The sequence below is a fragment of the Poecilia latipinna genome, unplaced genomic scaffold (genome assembly GCF_001443285.1).
Source record: "Poecilia latipinna isolate Pla-1442-1.1 unplaced genomic scaffold, P_latipinna-1.0 Scaffold102, whole genome shotgun sequence".
In the NCBI taxonomy this organism is placed as follows: Eukaryota; Metazoa; Chordata; class Actinopteri; order Cyprinodontiformes; family Poeciliidae; genus Poecilia; species Poecilia latipinna.
The window spans coordinates 177,571-196,089 of record NW_015112718.1 but is presented as its reverse complement, the minus strand read 5'-3'; the positions used below and the strand labels follow the sequence as shown (position 1 = coordinate 196,089).

Genomic DNA, 18,519 nt, shown 5'->3' with positions numbered 1-18,519 from the left:
ATGTTGCTCGTTGTACTAAAGCTACAGCAATGCTTCAGTACTGTAATTATGTCTAATTTTATTAGTGTACGTTCACACTCAGCGGCATTAACAGCACCTCTCATAAAGAAAGGAGGTCTAAAAAAGTGGTAGTGTCATCATTGCATGGTGACAATACCACTATGTTATGAACTCAAGCTAAAAATGTTCAATTGAAAATAAAATAATTCTCAAAAACATTAACAAGCCCCACGTAATTATTATTATCTTTTTTTTGCTAAAACTATGCATAAAAAGTCATCACAGACATAAATATTGTCATAAACGAGGCTAAACTCTAAACCTAATTAGCATTCCACGTCTTTGAATATGTGTTATGTCTGCTGAGCAGCAAATAAAAACTCTGTGCCTTGTTATTCTGTCATTAGTACTCCTATGACCCCTTGTTTTCTGCCTAATTAATTCCCTGATGTTGGATTTACTCTCAGAAATGTCCATTGTGGCTTGTACTGAGCTTCGTGTAACGAGTGTTGGAGCCCCCTCAGTGACAATTAGAGATGTGGTGGATAAACCAAGCCTGTGTGATCCCAAAGGGAGGGAGGAGGAAGTGAAGCACTGCTGCTACTGAAAGGCACAAGCAAACCTCATAGGTGGCCAGGATCCTTGAGTCAGAACATGAGAAATTAGACTTAAAGAGTCAAAATGTGGCAATATTGCGAGTTACTACAATTATTTTGCACTAGATTTTATTTGGAATCGGATTGTTTATGTTTAGTGGTTTCATATCTGCTTTGAAGATGAGTTTCCTTGAAACTCTGCCAGTAATAACGCTGTTTTAACAAATGTTTGTAATTTCCTGAAACATGTTTTAGGAGACCGAGGGGCATTTATTTCCTACGTAAAAAATATTCAAGCGGTATTTCGTCTGCTACAGGCTTCTTGGAACAGTAAACCACTCACGTTACACTTTTGGTCAAAAAAGAAAGAGATGTTTCCAAAGACCTTCCCAACGTGAGCACATCAACCCGTGCCAAGTCTACAAGTTTTAGCAGGATGTAAAAAAAAAACAAACAAAAAAAAAACAACTAAACCTTTCATCTTCAGACTGATCACAGCCGTTAACCTCATGCCTAACTTCTGTGGCAACTCCAGAACAAACAAACCAGGCCTCATGCATTCCCAAAATGTGACTAACTCAAGAAACTTTCAGAATGCTACACAAGATCTGCAAATATGCCAAACTGTAGCTGTAAATTCCCACCTGCTTGTTCCTTGGCAGTTTCTCCAACATTGCCAATCTTATCTAATCAGTGTACACAGCAAGTCACATAACAAAGATATTGTCTATGGAGACATCGCTCCATAGGATGTCACAAATAAAGCCAAACTTTGTCTTCATAATTAAAAGAGCTAATAGTAATTCTAGTATTAAATAATTTCAATGCAAGAAGGTTCAAACAGGAAATCTGGAGAGTCACAGAGGACTCCGGTGCTGCTTTGTCACAATCACACTGTGTGATCATGCACATAAAACACTTTTAAGCAAGCAGCCTCCTTTTGTTTTTTTTTCCACTGAATAACACATTTTTGATTCAATGGAACTTAAGGAAAAGCCTTCCATATAGGAATGTTTTTATCAGCCATAAAGAAATAAATGTGAAACTTTCTGAGCTCAAACTTTGGCTGAACTGTTGAGGTTTGTTGGTATAACACTTTGAGTCAGCAGCTGAAGTTTGACAGATTTTTTTTTTTCTAAATCTTTTAGGAAATATAGGAAGCAGCAATCTGGAGCTTAGAGTTTAGCACGGTTGCAAAATCTTGAGAAGAATTTTGGAGAAACCTCCAGTGCACTGTTGACTGGTATGTAAAACATTTGTGGAAACGTAAAATCAACAGGTGTCCGTCTTTCTTTGAGGTTTCCTACACATTATAATGGCTAAATTCTAAATTTTCTCAAAAAAATTCAGCCGCAGATACTATAAATATAAATCCAAGCATTCATAATCTGCAAAATATTTGGATGGATGGGTGAATTTTTCCATACTGCCTTAGAACCTCTATGTTTTCTTGTAAATGTTCTTAAATGAAATTTATAAATCAGGTATTTTTCACAAACTCTAGCCAGAAACCTGTCATATATATATATATATAAAAAAAGAAGTAATATTCAACTTCTTTTCTTTAGGATACAACAGATTAAAAAGACAACAGTCCCCCATCAAGGTTGAGACCATTGCCTTTTGTGCTATATCTGAGATAAGCTTAGTCTAACAACGTTCAAACTCAACCAAGCTGCACAAGTCCAACTTTCTAAAAACACTGCAGCGAGACACCTACTTCAGTGGAAAGCAGGCTTTCCGTGACAGAAAAAAGCCCTTATCAATTAGCTCTCCCTCAGTCTGTCCCTCTGCTTGCCTTTTTATTTCCTCTCTTGTTGCACCACGGCAGAGATTTCAGGCACCACTTTGAGGGAAATAAGTCTTTTTATATGCTCATATTTTCCTTCCCCTCTAAATCCACCAGAATCCACGTTCTTTCATCCTGGACACACCGTCTCGGCTCCTCTAAAAGAACTTCTGCAAGTGTGCGGAACGGGGGGAAAAAAGCCGCAGATATCAGTAAATAGGGCCTGCACTGCCACACGTGGGCCGGTGTTTGAAACAATAAATTAGGTTTTAAACTGGTGATTTGAAAACCACATAAAAGCAAGATCTTAGCAACTTGGGGCTAACTTCAGCCCGGGAGGAAATAATGAATGGGTTATATTTACAGTCATGACTGCACACATTGTCACAGCTAATCCTTTCAGAATATTTTACATTTCAGATATGATACAGCAGCTCAACACAGCGTGGCAGAGCAGCTGTAATTTCAACAGCATGGTTTCCCCCCCCCCCCACTCCCTTTTCTTCATTTTCATTATTCTGCCTCAATCTTCTCCTCCACCGTGGTATGCCTGGTAGTCATTCTTCCATGTAATTTAAAACAAACAACAGCCAGACACAGATAAGAGCATGACGGGCTGAAAATAATTCGGCTGCCTCTCTTCGTCTGCGGGAGCCCAGAAAGGTCATCAGTGCTGCTGCCAAGTCACAACGTTTGTGTGCACAGGGAGGGGAGGGGCAACTGCAGGGTGAGAGGTCAGAGTGGGGCTTGGGTGGTCTGACACTTTGATCCAATATGAAGAAGCTTCTAGTTGGTGCTTTCAGAGTAAAGATGCTCTGATCCAGGAGGAGAACAGCTGATAAAAGTGCAAAATTATTCTTCCCTAATTTAAGAGTCAGATGGTTGAGAAGGAGCGAATGGAGATCGTCTACTGTACACTGGTGGTGTATTTTTAGATTATAGCTTTTTTTTGGGGCAAACACCCTTGTTGGTGCTACAAATATTTTATGTAAAAACTTATTTTTGTTATTTTTTATAAAAGAAATTGGAATACATTCAACACTGGATTGAGGAAATGTAAAACACTGTAAGAAAACAAAAAAGAAAACTTTGACAGACCTTCACATATTCAGAGAATTATTCATATTATTATAAGAAATATTTTTTGTTTAAATCATTATGCTATGACTATTGATCAAAATATCTTACTGTAATCACAATAGACTTTTTTTTTACATATAGACATGTTAAAAATGCGACAATTGATAAAAAAAATAACTATTTTAAATCTCATTGCAGTCTTTTTAAGGTAACGATATGGCTGCAAATGCATTACAACAATTATATCCTCTATTGATGCTCTCATGTAAGCAACAATGGAGAAAATAGAGAAAGTCAAACTGACAATCCAACTAGTTTTTGAAGTTTTGCAACATAATTCATTGGAAGCTACTGCTGCCACAATAAATAAAAAATACATAAATAAAAAAGAAATTCTTCACAAAAACATTAGCAATATGACAGACGTGTTTTTAAATCCCTGTTAAGTCTCCATCGCTGAAGTTCTCCTGGCCTTCTCTTCATCATCAAATAAATCGCCACTCAATCTCCAGTTTATGAATTTCAATTCAAGCTGGAGGCTTGAGCTGCATGGACACTGGCCATGCATTCGATGGCCGGGTTTGTGGCTCCAAACGCATCACAGTTTCTCTACAATCCCGGCTGCGTTCCAGGCTCCAGCCTTTCCTTCTACACTTTCTTTTAAAATGAATGCAACTATTGTGAACTACAATCTCGAAAATAGTTGAAAGTGTATCATAAAACAAACAAACAAACAAACAAAAAAAAAATAACAACAACAAAAAAAGAAAGAAAATTGATATGAGTCTTTTAATTAGAGTTGGTCTTGTATAAGACCTTTGACAAAAAACAATCTTGAGAAAAAAAAGCACCACTGGTACCGCAAGACAAACATTGGGATGAGATATTCCCAGAATTCTGTGTTACAGAATTAAACGTCAACAACAGGGCTATCTGCAGGGGTACTGAAATGTGAAATGTAATGTGTTGCTTTAAAGAAAATGTAATTTTTTTTTTTTACAGCCAAACAAACTCATACAGATTTCAGATGTAGTCTGTCGTCTGCAAATTTTAAGGCTGCTTGTAGACGTGACGGCAAACAACAAAACGTTTCAAGCAGAGCAGTTTCAAACAAATTAAAGTCGTCCTGCAGCTATCAAAGCTGAAGATGTGCATTCTGAAAGTCAGCAGCCCTTACACAGACAGTCCACCCGATGCACCATCTGTCTGACAGCGCCGTGTCTTAATTACACCTACGATGTTGATGCATTGTAAACCGTAAAGAGGATTATTTTGCCATCCATCTCTGCGGTTTGACAAGCACTTAAAAGCACTAAAGTATTTACTTAATGGCGTACCTGCAGAGCTTGACGCACAGCGAGAAGGAAGGAGTTTATTGGACTTCTCCATGTCAACTTCAGGAACTGATCCAAACTTTCAGAGGCTTCCTCTTGTAAAAGAAAACACTCCAGCATTACCTTAATGCATTAAAGCCACTCTCTGCCCCACTTTTTTTTCTTTTTTCCTTTTTAATATGGTGACGCATTTTGACCGTGAAGAGTATAAGACTCCTGGCTGTTGGATGTGCTTAACTGCAGGTACTCTATGAAGAGGCGATATGAATGATATCAATCAGTGGAAAATCCTGCAGTTGGCTAGACGGTGTCCTTCCTAACTGACAAGATTATGGGGAAGCTTTGAAGCTGCTTTTATTGGTTCCTCCACTTCATTTGGGTTTACTTAACACCTGGGAGCTTTCATATGAGCGCACCACCATACTAAAAACCAATTTATAGCCTCCTGTGCATTTTTTTTTTTTGCTTATTTATTCCTCACCATCTCAGTCCGCTTTTCATAAACTCCTGAAATGTGAGTGATTTAAGGGATGCAGTATATGAGGAGGGGATAAACAGATGGATGGGGGATAACGAAGAGGCTGCCCGCCGTCTCAGAAGGGACTGCCCAAAACTTAATCTTCAGCCTTCTTTTCCACCTGATGACCACCTCAGCAGCGGCAGAAATTGGCTCTTTTTGTGCCTGACTCACACAAAGGCAGGTTTATTAAAGCAGCAGCAGGCGGGTGTTTCACCGATAACCAAAAAGGTGAAATGATGAACTAAAGGGGGCAGCGCTAACAAAGACGACTGTAAGTACAGAAAATGGCGGCGAGAGACAAACAAGGACAGTGCAGTTGGGGGGAGGGGGGTGAAGGGGGAGGGTCTGAAGTAGAGAAGGATTCTGGGAGGAAGCGAGGGAGCGAAGGGTTGTAAATGTTTGAGGGTAAGCATGTATTACATATGAGCCACGGGGGGTCAAAACCGTGAGAGCCGCGGTGGTGAGACGCCGCGCGCTCGTTTCTGGGCTTGTGATGGAAAAACGAAGGAGGAGCAAGTGGCGAGGGGATGAAGGGGTACCCCCCCCCCCCCCCCTTTGCAGGTCAAGATGCTCTCGCCATGTGACAATGGCATGCATCGCCTATCTCTGATTCAATGCCTCCTCATTGCCTCACAGAAGCTTCTCCTTCTGCAAGCTGCTACTTGTGCAAACCTGGCCTTTTTCTGTTATATTAAAAGGTAGCAGCTAGTAAAATATTCAACACTCTTTTGTGATTACGTCATGTTGCAGTCGTCATCTTACTTTTAATGTGTTTTCTTAGGATTCATAGTGACAAAGTAGTGTACACTTCTAAAGTAGAAGGACTTTCCTTTTGTTTTTACAACATTGACTAGTAAATAATAGTGTGTTCACTCCCTGTTTACCATGACACCTCCAAATAAAAATTGAGTGAAATTAATTGCCTTGAGAGGTCAGCTGACTAGTAAATACAAATGTGCAACAGAGGATTTACTAAGAGAAAATCAGTGAACAAACTGCCTCATGAAGACCTAGGGACAACAGTAGACATGTCAGCGATAAAGCTGGGGATTAATATAAAGCAGATGTAGCTCTCTAGAAAATTACCAAGCTTTGAACCTCTCACAAAGATTGTTCAATCCACTGTCTGAAAAAGGAAAGGCCACAGTACAACCGAAGGACAGAAGAAGAGCAATAAGAGAAGATGCGAAGAGACCCCTGATGATTTCCAGAGATCCATTTTTCTGGTGGGTGAACTTGCTGAACCCTTTGTTATGTACTCCGTGGTCCTAATGGTAGAGAAAGTTGTTTTTTGGAAAAGAAAAACTATAAGTCGCCCCATTTGGCCATTGCTACGCCACAGTAAACATGTAAAATAAGTTGCTCTGCTGAGGGTTGAACTTTGTGGGCTGACTAACGCTAGTCAGTTCTCTCCTCATTTGCCAATGCTGATTGCTAAGTCACTGATTCTGAACAGTTTATCGGTTCTGAACTTGAAAATGAAGACCTGGAGAAACGTTTCCCTCTGGTCTGATGTGACCAACGTCTGGCAACAGACGTGTTAGGATGGGATAAACTGATCTTAGTAGAGGTGCAAAACTGCTAGAAACATGCCCCGAAAGCAGTGGCGCAAAAAGTGGGTATGCAGCGCATGCAATGCATAGGGACGCAGCACCAGAGGGGGCGCCAAAACCCCGTCTGGAGGGGGCGGCGCCCCAATGATACCTTCGCATACACTTCACCGCGCCCTCACGCTCCTTCACCTCACGCACATAATGAGATAAATCTAGCGCGAGTTTCACCCTTAACGTATCCTCGCCTCGGGAGGGGGGGTTGGGGAAGCGAGCGTATGTTTTCTACACTGACGTTCCTTCCTTTTATGTTTTCGCATCCACCTGAATAATGTGCAGTTGCGCCACTGCCCAAAAGACTTGGTTTGTATTCGTAAAACGACAAACAAAAAGAGCGTGCAAACTTCTCCATTCACTTCACAGTTATGTTCTGCTTTGTGTCGGTCTATCATCAAATCCCGATGAGACACTTTGACGCTTGTGGGTATAACATGACCAAAAGTGGAAAGGTTCAAGAGGCTCTTTGTGTGACAATTTTGTTTTTGTGTGTGTGTGTGCAAATTTCAACAGTATGCGCATGTGTGTGTGTGGATGATGTGGCACAGCACAAACGTGGAAAGATAGTGACAAGGAAAGAAAACAGAGAAGACATTGCTTAATTGCCTTTTCAGTCATTAACAGGGTCTCACACCTCATGAAACATTAATTACACTGAGCGCTGTGGAGATAGGGAAGCTTAATTAGAAATTATTCACTGCACAGCGAGAGCTGAGCGATAGTATTTCTGCGGCGTGTAAATTGTCCGTGTGAGATCTAAAATAAGCGCAGCGAAAATCTATGTAGACGCAGCTCTTATCTGGTCCCTCCCCCCCCTCACATGCTTGTCTTGTGAAGTGAGATTCCCTTTTTACCTAACAGCAAGCGGAGTGAAGTGGGACATGTGTTCACCTCCCTGTCCCCACATTGTCTCGCGTTGCTCCTACCTATCTGATAACTCCCGCTTACTTCATAAATTATTTACACCACTCTGCTCGTGCCCTTACGTTCAGGACGTAATTGACGGAGAATTTGCCTGCTACCCTAACATCTGGGAGGGACTGATTAGTTCAAACCCTCCCACTTTAGTCCTTCACCTCAACTCTCCCCATCTTTTAATAGCCCTTCCGACAGAGCGGCAATTGTTTTTCTCCTTTGCAGTGATCTAAAAACCGCAGTTATTCATGTGACATTAACGCTCTTGATGGGAAATACCCTTGACGCTGCCGCCCCCTTCGTGCTGCTCCACACGTTTCCCCTAATCCCCTGCACAACTTGACAAATGGTCCGCTCCACCCCCTCGTCTCAGGTGTATTGATCCGACTCTCCACCCAGCGATTGCCACCGCGTAATCCTGTCAGGAATTTTGTTCCCGCATGTGTGTGTGTGTGTGTGTGTGTGTGTGTGCCTGCCGGTTGAACGTCATTCCTCTCACAAGCTCAAACAAAAGGAGCGGCAATAACGTCAGCCGACTGTACCCGAGGTAATGGACTGGCCTCTTTGCGGTATTAAATAGTGTCTTTTGAAAATGTCGCATAAAAACACGAAAAAGCAAGTGCAACATCTGTCGAGGTCTGTTTGATATTGACAACAGGAGCACCAACGGAGAAAGAAGAGAGTTTAGCTCTGGAGTTTTCTTTCACTTTAGTCGAAAAAGGTTTAGTTCATATTTAAAATTGTGGTACGCTCTTTTAACACCAGTTTCATATTCGGAGACAAATTGAGAGTCCTCACCTGTTTTTCAGATGCTGGATGCTTCCGAGGCATTTGAAGCGGCCATTTACCATGATGGCCATGCGAGTGCACAGCGCTTCGCACTCCTCCATGCTGTCGGAAGATACAAGAGGGAAGGTAATAGAAAAAGTAAGCTTTTGACCAAGTGTGTTTTTCTTTTAAAACAATGGGACCCTAAGAGAAAACAGCGACGCTTCTGCGACTTTTTAACCTTCATACAGACTTTCAGAGCTCACTTCTCTCTAAGTAAAAGCTTTTGGTCTGAGTGTTTTACTCATCCGTTCTGACACCTTAAATGGAGGACAAATATGGTAATTAGGTTGAGTACAGAGTGCCATCTGCAGCCCTATTATCTATTATCTTTTTTTTATTTTTTTTAAAATATTTTTTATTGTTGAGCCATAGCTTGAGCCAAAAGTAGCCGAAGCGAAACCTCCGACAGCCTTCTGAAGTACGGCACAATTAGTATTATGAGTTTGTAAAACCCGATGAATTTGCCACCTAACAAAACAGAACCACCTGGTCATGACATGGACAATTGGACGCAGCTCTGCCACATTGCCTGCGACAACAACAAACGCTTTTTATTCCTCCATCAAAGGAGCCAGTGTAATGAGGAGAATCTATTCTGAATGAAACTGAGCCGGGGGGAACAAATGCTTCGGTTCGGGGAATGTTAAAATGAGTGATGAAGTAAGCAAACAATTACATTTCCCTGCTTATTTTTTCCTCAACGGGAGGAAACAAAAGTTTGGGAACTTAAGTTTGCTTCAGGAAGTCTTGGGTAATGAAAAGACTCTAGAACTGATATTGACAGTTTCCCCCTTTTCAAAGAAGGCCAAAAAAAAAAAAAAAAAAAAAAGCTGCAGTCAGTCGATATGCCCTCACGCTTCATGAAAGCTTTATAGCAGCCAGTGTGTTTCTGGCAGCCAACATTAACTGCCACTCTGGAAACAATACCTCTCGACGAAACGGGGACTTCAATCAATTATAATTACAATATTTATGGCTCCCATTCGCTTACAGAAAACATGTTTTCCGCACTTTTCTGCCCCGGAGGAGAGTCTAAATATTTTTGACTGGGTGAGCGCATCAAAGGGGGATCGATGAGACGAGTGGGGTCCCACCTGTGCGATGTGAGAATGACTGAGCGTCCCTCTTTGATGACACTCAGGATGCAGTCCCAAAGGAAGCGTCTGGCTTTGGGGTCCATCCCGGTGGTTGGCTCATCCTGCGGTAAATAAAAAAAAACAAAACAAAAAAAATCTGCTTTCATTTTCTTTTGAAATCATCACATTGTTTAGGAAGAAAAACTGCAGTGTGGAGCTGTTCATCACCACCTGAGATAGAAATTCAGTGCCTTGCAAAGCAAAAACCCTTGAGCTTCCTTTTACATGTTGTTGCATTATAACAGCAAGTTTAAATGTGTTTTTGTTTTTTAAATTATACTTTACCAAAAATAACAAACCTACAGTGCAAACAGTGCAAGGAGAGAATCAGTCTTGCACATTTAGAGACGGACATTTTTCCCACTTCTCCTTGCAAATAGCATTTTATTTAGAGGTACCAGAATAAAGGGGGCTAAAAATGAAATCCCCACTTTAATAAAATATTATTTTAGTCAATGTACCATTTTCATTTCGCTTCACATTTATATGTGCTGAACAAAGTTGGAATGTTTACTACATCAATTCGAGAATGAAACAGATTTGACCAAACCAGAAGCTAAAGGAGAAGCTTTTAACTGAAAAATCTTCTTAACATGGAAAATATTAGGTGAATAATTTATGTCTTAATGATGTATTTTTAAAAATATATATTGTAAATAGGATCAGAAACATCATCAAGCAGATGTTTACTCCAAGGAAGACTTTGACACATACATTTAGTAAACATGTCTAAATAGTTTTTTTTCAGTGAAAGGTTGGCACATATCTGCTTGTTAAAGCTGATAATAGACATAAAACATATATATTTTTAAAAAAGGAAATGTTTATGTATGTAAATATTTAAGGAAACTGACTTTTTCAAATCATATTTTTGTTCTACTTTTCAGTTATCTGGTATGTAATATATATTAAAAAAACTCACAATAAAACAATTTTATCATCTTCAATTAAAAAAAAGTGAATTTTTGTATCTTACAATATTTTCAACTTGCCAAATTTGGCCTGCATAGCAAAAAGTTTGGATGCAACCGTTCACATAAGATCCCCGAAAAACGCCATTTGGTTGTAAATATGAAAATATGTCACAATACTCAAAGAGTATGGATAGCTTTTTTTTTTTTTTCTTTTTTACAAAGCACTGTAGGTGGGCTTTGAAAACAAAACAAAAACGATGCAACGAAGGGCAATCAAATGTCTTTTAGATCTGTAATTGGGAATATTTTTTGGAACATTGGAGCGCCATCTGTTCAGTGAAGTCCCGTATCTGCCAAGGTGCTCTGCAGCTGTTCCACGGGCACGTAACACAATTAATAAGAAACAAAAAGAGACATTTAGAAGCCCGCAGACATGCAGCGCATGGGGATCACTTTCTGACCACAACCCCCGCGCGCACATAACGAGGACGCAGGCTGAAGCCCAGGCAGGCTCAGCTCAGCACAACTCAACGCGGAGACACACAGAGTGCCACTGCTGTTTCTCTTTTTCCTCAGGGCCTGTCTGTTCACACACGATTAGAGTGACAGTCCTCAGACTGACTGGTTTCATTCCAGACTTCCCTCAGAAACCGAATCCTACAAATCCCACGGGTTTGGTCAGGCTGCCCAACGCAAAAAAAAAAAAAAAAACCCTACGTGATGCTGCCTCAAGGCTGACTGGGCTCCCTGGGCTACCACACAATGCTTAAATTGACACAGACACAGATGCCACATTATCCCCTCAGCTTTAAAGTGAAGGCTAACTTGGCTGCAGGGACTAAATAAGGCAGTTTGGAACGGTGTGCACAATTTGATCCCGCCAAAGCTGTAAAGATTATCCTATTACATGTAATTTATTGTGGATTATTCATTACCGCGCTGAAGTTATTGGAAGCATAAACTTATGAACTGCTTATTCATACATTAGAGTGCGAGAGGAGGAAATGGTGAGTAATTCAGCGAACCAAACAGATGTCATATTGCTACCCGAGCTCACAGGAAATCACGCGTTTGGCACATTTGGAGTTTCTCTTTATTACTTACGAGGAGGTATATGGTTACAATTTGCTTTGTGTGCTTGGTAGCGGGAGAGGCTTGCATGAAAACGTGATCCGAAATGGCCTTCGGCAGAACATAGATGGCTATCATTTCATGACAATTTAGACTTGAATGTGGATCCGGTTGGTTATTTTAGTCACGGGCCGTTTATGGCATATGGTAACACCTAAAAAAATATATCTATATACATTTCCAAGTAAATCAAATCAAGTAAATTACTCCAAGAAAAAAAGCACAAGATGTCTCTAATCTAATCCTTGCTTTTAATGTTTCTTTATGGAAGAAAAGCAGAACCGTTTCCTACATAAACATTTATACAAATATAAAACAGTCTCTCATACCTTCTTTCTTCAAAATCTGCTTCCAAAGACAGACGTTTCTGCAATCCTTTAGAGTGGTCTTGATGATTATCAAGGCTTTTTGAAGGTCTTTCAGTGTTTTTCCCCTGCTTTCATACTCATTTGGTGACCGCTAGTATTTGACCATTTTCAGATAATTATGTTGTTTGCTAAACCACTCAGCTCTGAAATATAAATAGCTCAAATATAATTAAAAAACAAAAAAAAAAAAAACTAAAGGTGAGTTTCCACTGCAAGGACAATTTCCAGGAACCGGTGTAAAATTTGAGTTATTTTTGACCTCTCCCCTCCTTTTTTTTTTTTTTTTACATCCACCAGGGTAAAAAGACAAAAGAAAAGAAAATCTGTGCGGAAATTCAACGAGAAAATGTACTAGAATAGAGGTGGTACTTTTCATTTTACCCTGAAACCTTCATTCAGTGTAGTCCATGATTAAGGTTATGGTTAGGCATCATGGGTAATTTCTCTATTGCGCCAGGGATGAGGGGTTTGCAGGGATCTGACAACGTTGGAAGACCGGAAACTTTGATGCTTTTTTACCTTTTGGTTCAAAACCACATGTACAACTTTGAATAACTGCAAGTGATGATGAACTCGTTTCAAATCTTTTCAGTTTCTTAAGCACATAACTTTCAGATACACTAGGATTCTTTTTTGTTTTTTCTTTTCCACCTACCCTCTTTGCTATTTTCAGCAGACGGGATACTGGCACGGTCAGGTATTGTGTTATAATGTGTAGAAAAGGCCTCAAATAGCACCTGCATCACTGACTGTTCTCATTGCCGGTTTCTCAAAAGTCTTACTGAGATCTTCAGAGATCGAAAAAGCAACGCTATGCAGTAGTCCTAAGAATATTAAACCTGAAGGTAATTATTTACCAACTATATTAAGGTGACATTTCTTTTATCTTAACCTCTCTTCACTCTCAGAACCAAGGCTTGGTTCAAACGTGAGAGTGTGTGTGACCACTCTTCTCCCAAGGCATACACACTTGTGCTCCTTTGGGAAATTTAATGAGGATTTGCAGCTTCGATCCATATCTTGTTTCCCCCCCCACCTCTTAGACCTTGCTTCATATTCCAAAGCTATTTCCATCTCCTCGATACAATCTCTGAGCGCACGGAGACAAAAATAAATGATCTACTTCACTCTAAACACCTTCGATGAACAAATATTGACAGAAAAGTACCACTCGGTTATGAAACAGCGGCACAATTCATTTCACTGTGTAGAGCATAATAACGAAGCTCGATCTCACCAAGAAAACCACTGGCGGACATCCGATCAGGGCCATCGCTGTGGAAAGTTTACGCTTGTTCCCGCCGCTGTAGGTTCCTGCTGACTTGTTGGCGTACTTGATCAGCCCCAGCTTCTGAATCCCCCACTCGGCCACCTTTCAAGAGAGGGAGAAAGACACAGCTGCCATTATGGATTCAAAATGGCTGTTTGTAAACCCAGGAATGAACTCATGAGATCGTCGTGGATGACATTTGGTCTCGGTTATCCGGCAAACACTGAGCTCTGCGGTTTTCACGTTTGAATATGTCGACAGGCGTCACAGTGAGACGTTAATCGCAGGCTGCGGAGTGAAGTTTCGGTAAAGTAAACATTGTCAAACATTAATCATTACATGAAGTTAGGATGTAGCTTTTACAAACAAGGTAGTCTGTAAATGCTTAGGTAAATGAGGTGTTATTATTAGGTAAAAGCTCATATCTGAGAGCCAATGTTTTTTTCAAATTAAATGAAAAATGCTTTGGCAAAGGCCCAAAGGTTTATGTGTATGTGGAAGCTACTGAAAAACTGGTCAAATTTCCAAATAGATATGCACAAAGTTCTTCGTCAATATATCATAAACGCTTTTTGGAGCGTTTATGATATTTGAGCTAGAATGTATAATTTTGGCCGTTGACAAAAGGTACCACAAAACAATTCATTCAAAATTGCTCAATCAATTTTTATTTCTAGAACTAAGAAAGTTTCTGTTTTGCACAATTCCAATCTTTAAATAAATGTTCATGAGTATAAAGCTAAGCACATCTACGCCCAGGATAAGTAAATATAAACATCAGACAGTATTATACTGCCAACCATCATCTTATATAGCATAGATGCTTGCTGATGATGTTTGACCAGTGGCTGCTGCTCACTTCCCACTTCCGCTTGTGTAGGAGGAATAAGGACATAATAATCTAAAAATGAATGATATACTGCAGTATTTTATCTGAAAGTTGTAATTATCCCAAAACTCTAAATGTGTGAGGGTTTTGTTTTGGACAAGTAAAATATGAGAAGGAATTAGAAGGAATTTGTTTGGCTGAATTTTTTTTTTCTCCTTCAAATAACATCACAATGGATTGGTGCAACATTCGGAGTACTGCTTGCAGGACGGGGTCCCCTTGCACTGCAGCTAAGACATCAAAGTCCTGGCTCTGAGTCTGTGGTCACTGCTGGCCTCCTTCCTCTTTTGATTTATTTTTTTTTTCTCCTGCAGGCAGTTGGTGTGAGAGAAGAGCAGCCAGGCTGCCTAAGGCATGCCACACCACTGGGCACTGTGAATAATGTAGAGCCATAACCCACAGCTGCTGCTTTTGTTCCACGGGCCATATTTCATTATGCATGGCTTCTTGCATCCAGGTTATCTCTAGCTTCTGCATGTTTGTTTCTAAACATGTATTCTTGCTGACATGCAGCGGAGAACACACCCTAAGCCACCTGGTAATGCGTCCGCATTAGCTTTGCAGCCCAACGTCGCCTCAATCCATTGGAAGGTGGAAAATAAAACGTCAATTACCATGGCAACCTCGTTTTCTGGTACCCCTCTTAGCCGAGCATAAAACTCCAGATGCTCTTGTCCAGTCAAAAGGTCATCAATGGCGTCGAACTGGGGACAGTAGCCCATGTTCTGGTGAACATCTCTCATTTCTGTCCGTATGCTGGGAAAAAAACAACAAAAAAAAAACAAAATGTTTTTAGTACGATTGCCAATAGTTTTTTGAAATAACTTAATTATAGAATGGTATGACAAAACCTTTGGAGAAGGAGAAGAGTTCAAGAGCTGAAAAAGCAAACATTTCTGAGAGACTTGTCAAATATTCACAATGACTTGATAAGAAACACAAGAAAACAGAGATAGCCCAGTAAAAGCCACAGAATGAAATGTTTCATACTCTGCACGTACCTACAACTAAATGTCACTATGTCTGAAACAAATTGGGTAAAAAAAAAAAAAAAACCTCCACACACAAGCTGCCTTTATCACTCCGAGGCATAAAGCGGTGAAGTGGATTTTCTTTCATCTCTACCAAGCTGCTTTGTTTCTTAAAGATAACATTGGGAGATTTTTTTTTTAATGGGTATTTTTCAAAAGGAATGGTCAAATGGATAAATCCCATAAAGAATTGAATAAAACTTAAAGCTTCAGGGATCTAATTCTGTGTTTTGGTCTTGTTGTGATAAAGGTTTGTGGTAAGTGTAAGTAATGGTCTGCATCTGGTTCTAACACAAAGCGGTTAAGTATTTCTCAACATCAGCTTCATGAAAGGACTCTACACCAAAAAGTTGAGTTGGAATAAAAACATTTCTTCTTGAGATTTTTTTGCTGAGGAGTGTTTGCCAGTCTTCTGCCTGATAGAATTTGACGAATGCCGTTTAAAGCCTAACTTTGCTTAATGAATCCCTGCAGACGAATCAATATTGCAGCATGGATCGGAAATCAGTGTTGCCTTATAACCAGATGGGAATAGAAGGCATGGAGAGGTATTTAGATAGCTACATACAGCATTTTCCACATTTGTTAAAACTTCTGGTAAACGTCTATCGGAGACCTTTAAATTATTTTAGCTTCCATTGCTTAATGCCCAAAAAGAGACATTAAGCAATGACTTTTCTCAGCAAAAATCACAATTTATTCATTGTTTACAGTCAATTTGATTTTCTAAAAACGTTTAATCAGTGACCCATGACTGTTTTTTTTTTTACTTAGAGTATAAATAATGTAGGTTTGATTACTCTGCGATTATTGTTGCTACATATGCTATTGCGATATATTTTTGTACCCCAATGTACACACAAATCCCCACAATCACAGCACAAAGCTTTTCACTTCACATTCATGAAGAATAAAAGCATACTTCAGCTGCCAAAGAGCCCATTAGATGATGCAAATTTAGCAACGCCTCAGGCGCCCATCTGCAGGTGAGCTGTGTTTTAAATGTGTCAAATTACATTTGCTGGCCATAATTAAGCAACAAACCTCCTAACAGGACGTTCCATAGGTACTTAAATGTCACAGTGAAAATCCAGTTATGTAGTTAAAAGAATTTTCCATAGAGGTGGGAAACGTTTCAGCCAAAGGTAAGAAAAAGCAGTGAAAGTCCTACTGGACCATCAGTGTACAACTTTGTTTCTGTGGTCTGCAGCACCAACGTGACCATTTGTTCATTGAGTGGTTTCTACACCTCTGCCATTAGGTACAGCCGTATTATGCAGAAGGAAACACAATTGGTATTTTCCTCAACTCATCAGGAATCATGCAATCATATTCTAAAATGTTTTTTTTTATTATTTCGATCACTGTAGCACCAAAAATACAGGTTTCGCATAAAACATTTCCCTCCTCCTGATAGCCCTACTTCATGAGTAACCCAGGACCATGTGCAAGGGGCTTGAGCTTTGTATTCTATTTATTTGGCCTGGAGATAATAGATCGTTTGTAGCAGCTGCTTGATGGGATTGGGGGTTATAGCGCTGTAGCCTTCGCATGAAGCCATAGTTGCTAGTTCTGCTTTATATTATCCAATGATAAGGTCGTAGGCAGCAGTGCGTGTTAGTCACAGATAACCTACAAGCGAGTCTACTGTATGGTACCCTCAACATCTTGACATCCTCACGCCACAATATTCAAACACCAAACTCTCATCAGCATGTTTAAAATGATCAGGAAACATTTCTTATCCATAGTACAGAATGAAGAATGTTCTTGAATCAGCCAAGACAACTTAACAATTGAATGAATAATTACCTTTTCATTTTTTTCCCTGCTTTTTATTTTTATGGCTAGAGTAAAGGGTGGCTTCAATTGCAGAGTGAATAGACAAAAGCTACAAACAAAAACAACAAAGAAATTCGTTCAAGCACTCTGAAATCATTAGAATGGAAATCCTCAGCCCTCCAAACAATAATTGACTATTCTCAGTGAAGGTAGAAGTTGATACAAAGACCGACCTGAGAATCGCTTTATTAATACATCAGTATTCCTGCAGTCAAACTTTGCCTTTGGCAGTCACTCAGTGGAGTTGCTTTTTAACTTAACGGGCGGCTGGGTTATATAACAAAAGTATAAGTCTATCATCATATCATCATTCCTTTTGACCTGTACCTGCTTCAGTTTTTTATTTTTTTGGCATTTGTCTACAAAATCAACCACAAAAAATGGTTGTACATGTAATATGAAAAAATGAAACACCTTGACAACAGCGAAACAAGAACCCAGAACGCTTTTGCGAGAAAGGAGGCTTTTGCCGTCTCTTACTTTTAGGAACAAACAAGCGGTGTTTAAAATCGTTCAGGAAAATGATTTTAAACATTACTCAGGACATTGAGTTTAGACAAAAGCAACACATAATCCATATAAAAAGACACAATTCCTCCACAAAAGACTGAAAATATACATGCACTGTAATTTTCTTTGCAACAAGTTTATTTGTGCAAAACTAAAAAGTAAGTTTAACTGGTATTTTTAAAAAAATATTCCTTTACTTAATTCTTCATCTGCGTTTTTAGAAATGTACAAATAACATTTGGTTCTTTTGATTATTTCAAGGACTGTATGACTAAGTACTCCATTTTTCTTTTGCCTAGAAAGTACTCCTGTGTTTGGATTTATTTCTTCCATGGACAAAGTTTACACCCTAGCAATTGAGAGATCGCACAAAAAGTCAATGACGTAAACATCCAACACAACCACAAATGAAGTAATGATTCACTAATTTTCTAATTTCCTCTTGGTCTATTAGAACAAAAGATAGCAAATGAGCCGACACCCACATGGTTTCCTTTTTTTTTTTTTTAACACTAACCAGATGCCACGCAGAAAAGGAAGTCAATACAGGTAGGGACAGATATTCTTGAAATTACAGAGAAGAGAGAGAACTGCTGCGAGAGCAGAAGCATCCATTTAGGAAACTGTTGCCTTTCCTCCTCTGCTGATCGTTCTTCTTGCCGGGGCGCAGAAAGCGAGCATAATGAGATGAAAACATAAGAGTGGGTGTTGCCTGCTCACATCTGTTTTCCCTCTTTTCAGCTGATTCCCCTAAAG

General features: G+C 39.7%; 1 protein-coding gene across 1 annotated transcript in view; it reads right to left on the bottom strand.

Moving 5' to 3' along the window:
• Window positions 1-18,519, bottom strand: part of LOC106944166 (ATP-binding cassette sub-family A member 1) — a 194,754-nt gene that overhangs the window by 8,798 nt on the left and 167,437 nt on the right. Inside the window, exons 45-48 of the mRNA XM_015027397.1 lie at window positions 14,995-15,136; window positions 13,459-13,593; window positions 9,767-9,870; window positions 8,640-8,732 (exon numbers count right to left, since the gene is read on the bottom strand). Coding sequence (XP_014882883.1) covers window positions 8,640-8,732; window positions 9,767-9,870; window positions 13,459-13,593; window positions 14,995-15,136 — 474 coding nt within the window. The remainder of the gene's footprint in view (window positions 1-8,639; window positions 8,733-9,766; window positions 9,871-13,458; window positions 13,594-14,994; window positions 15,137-18,519) is intronic.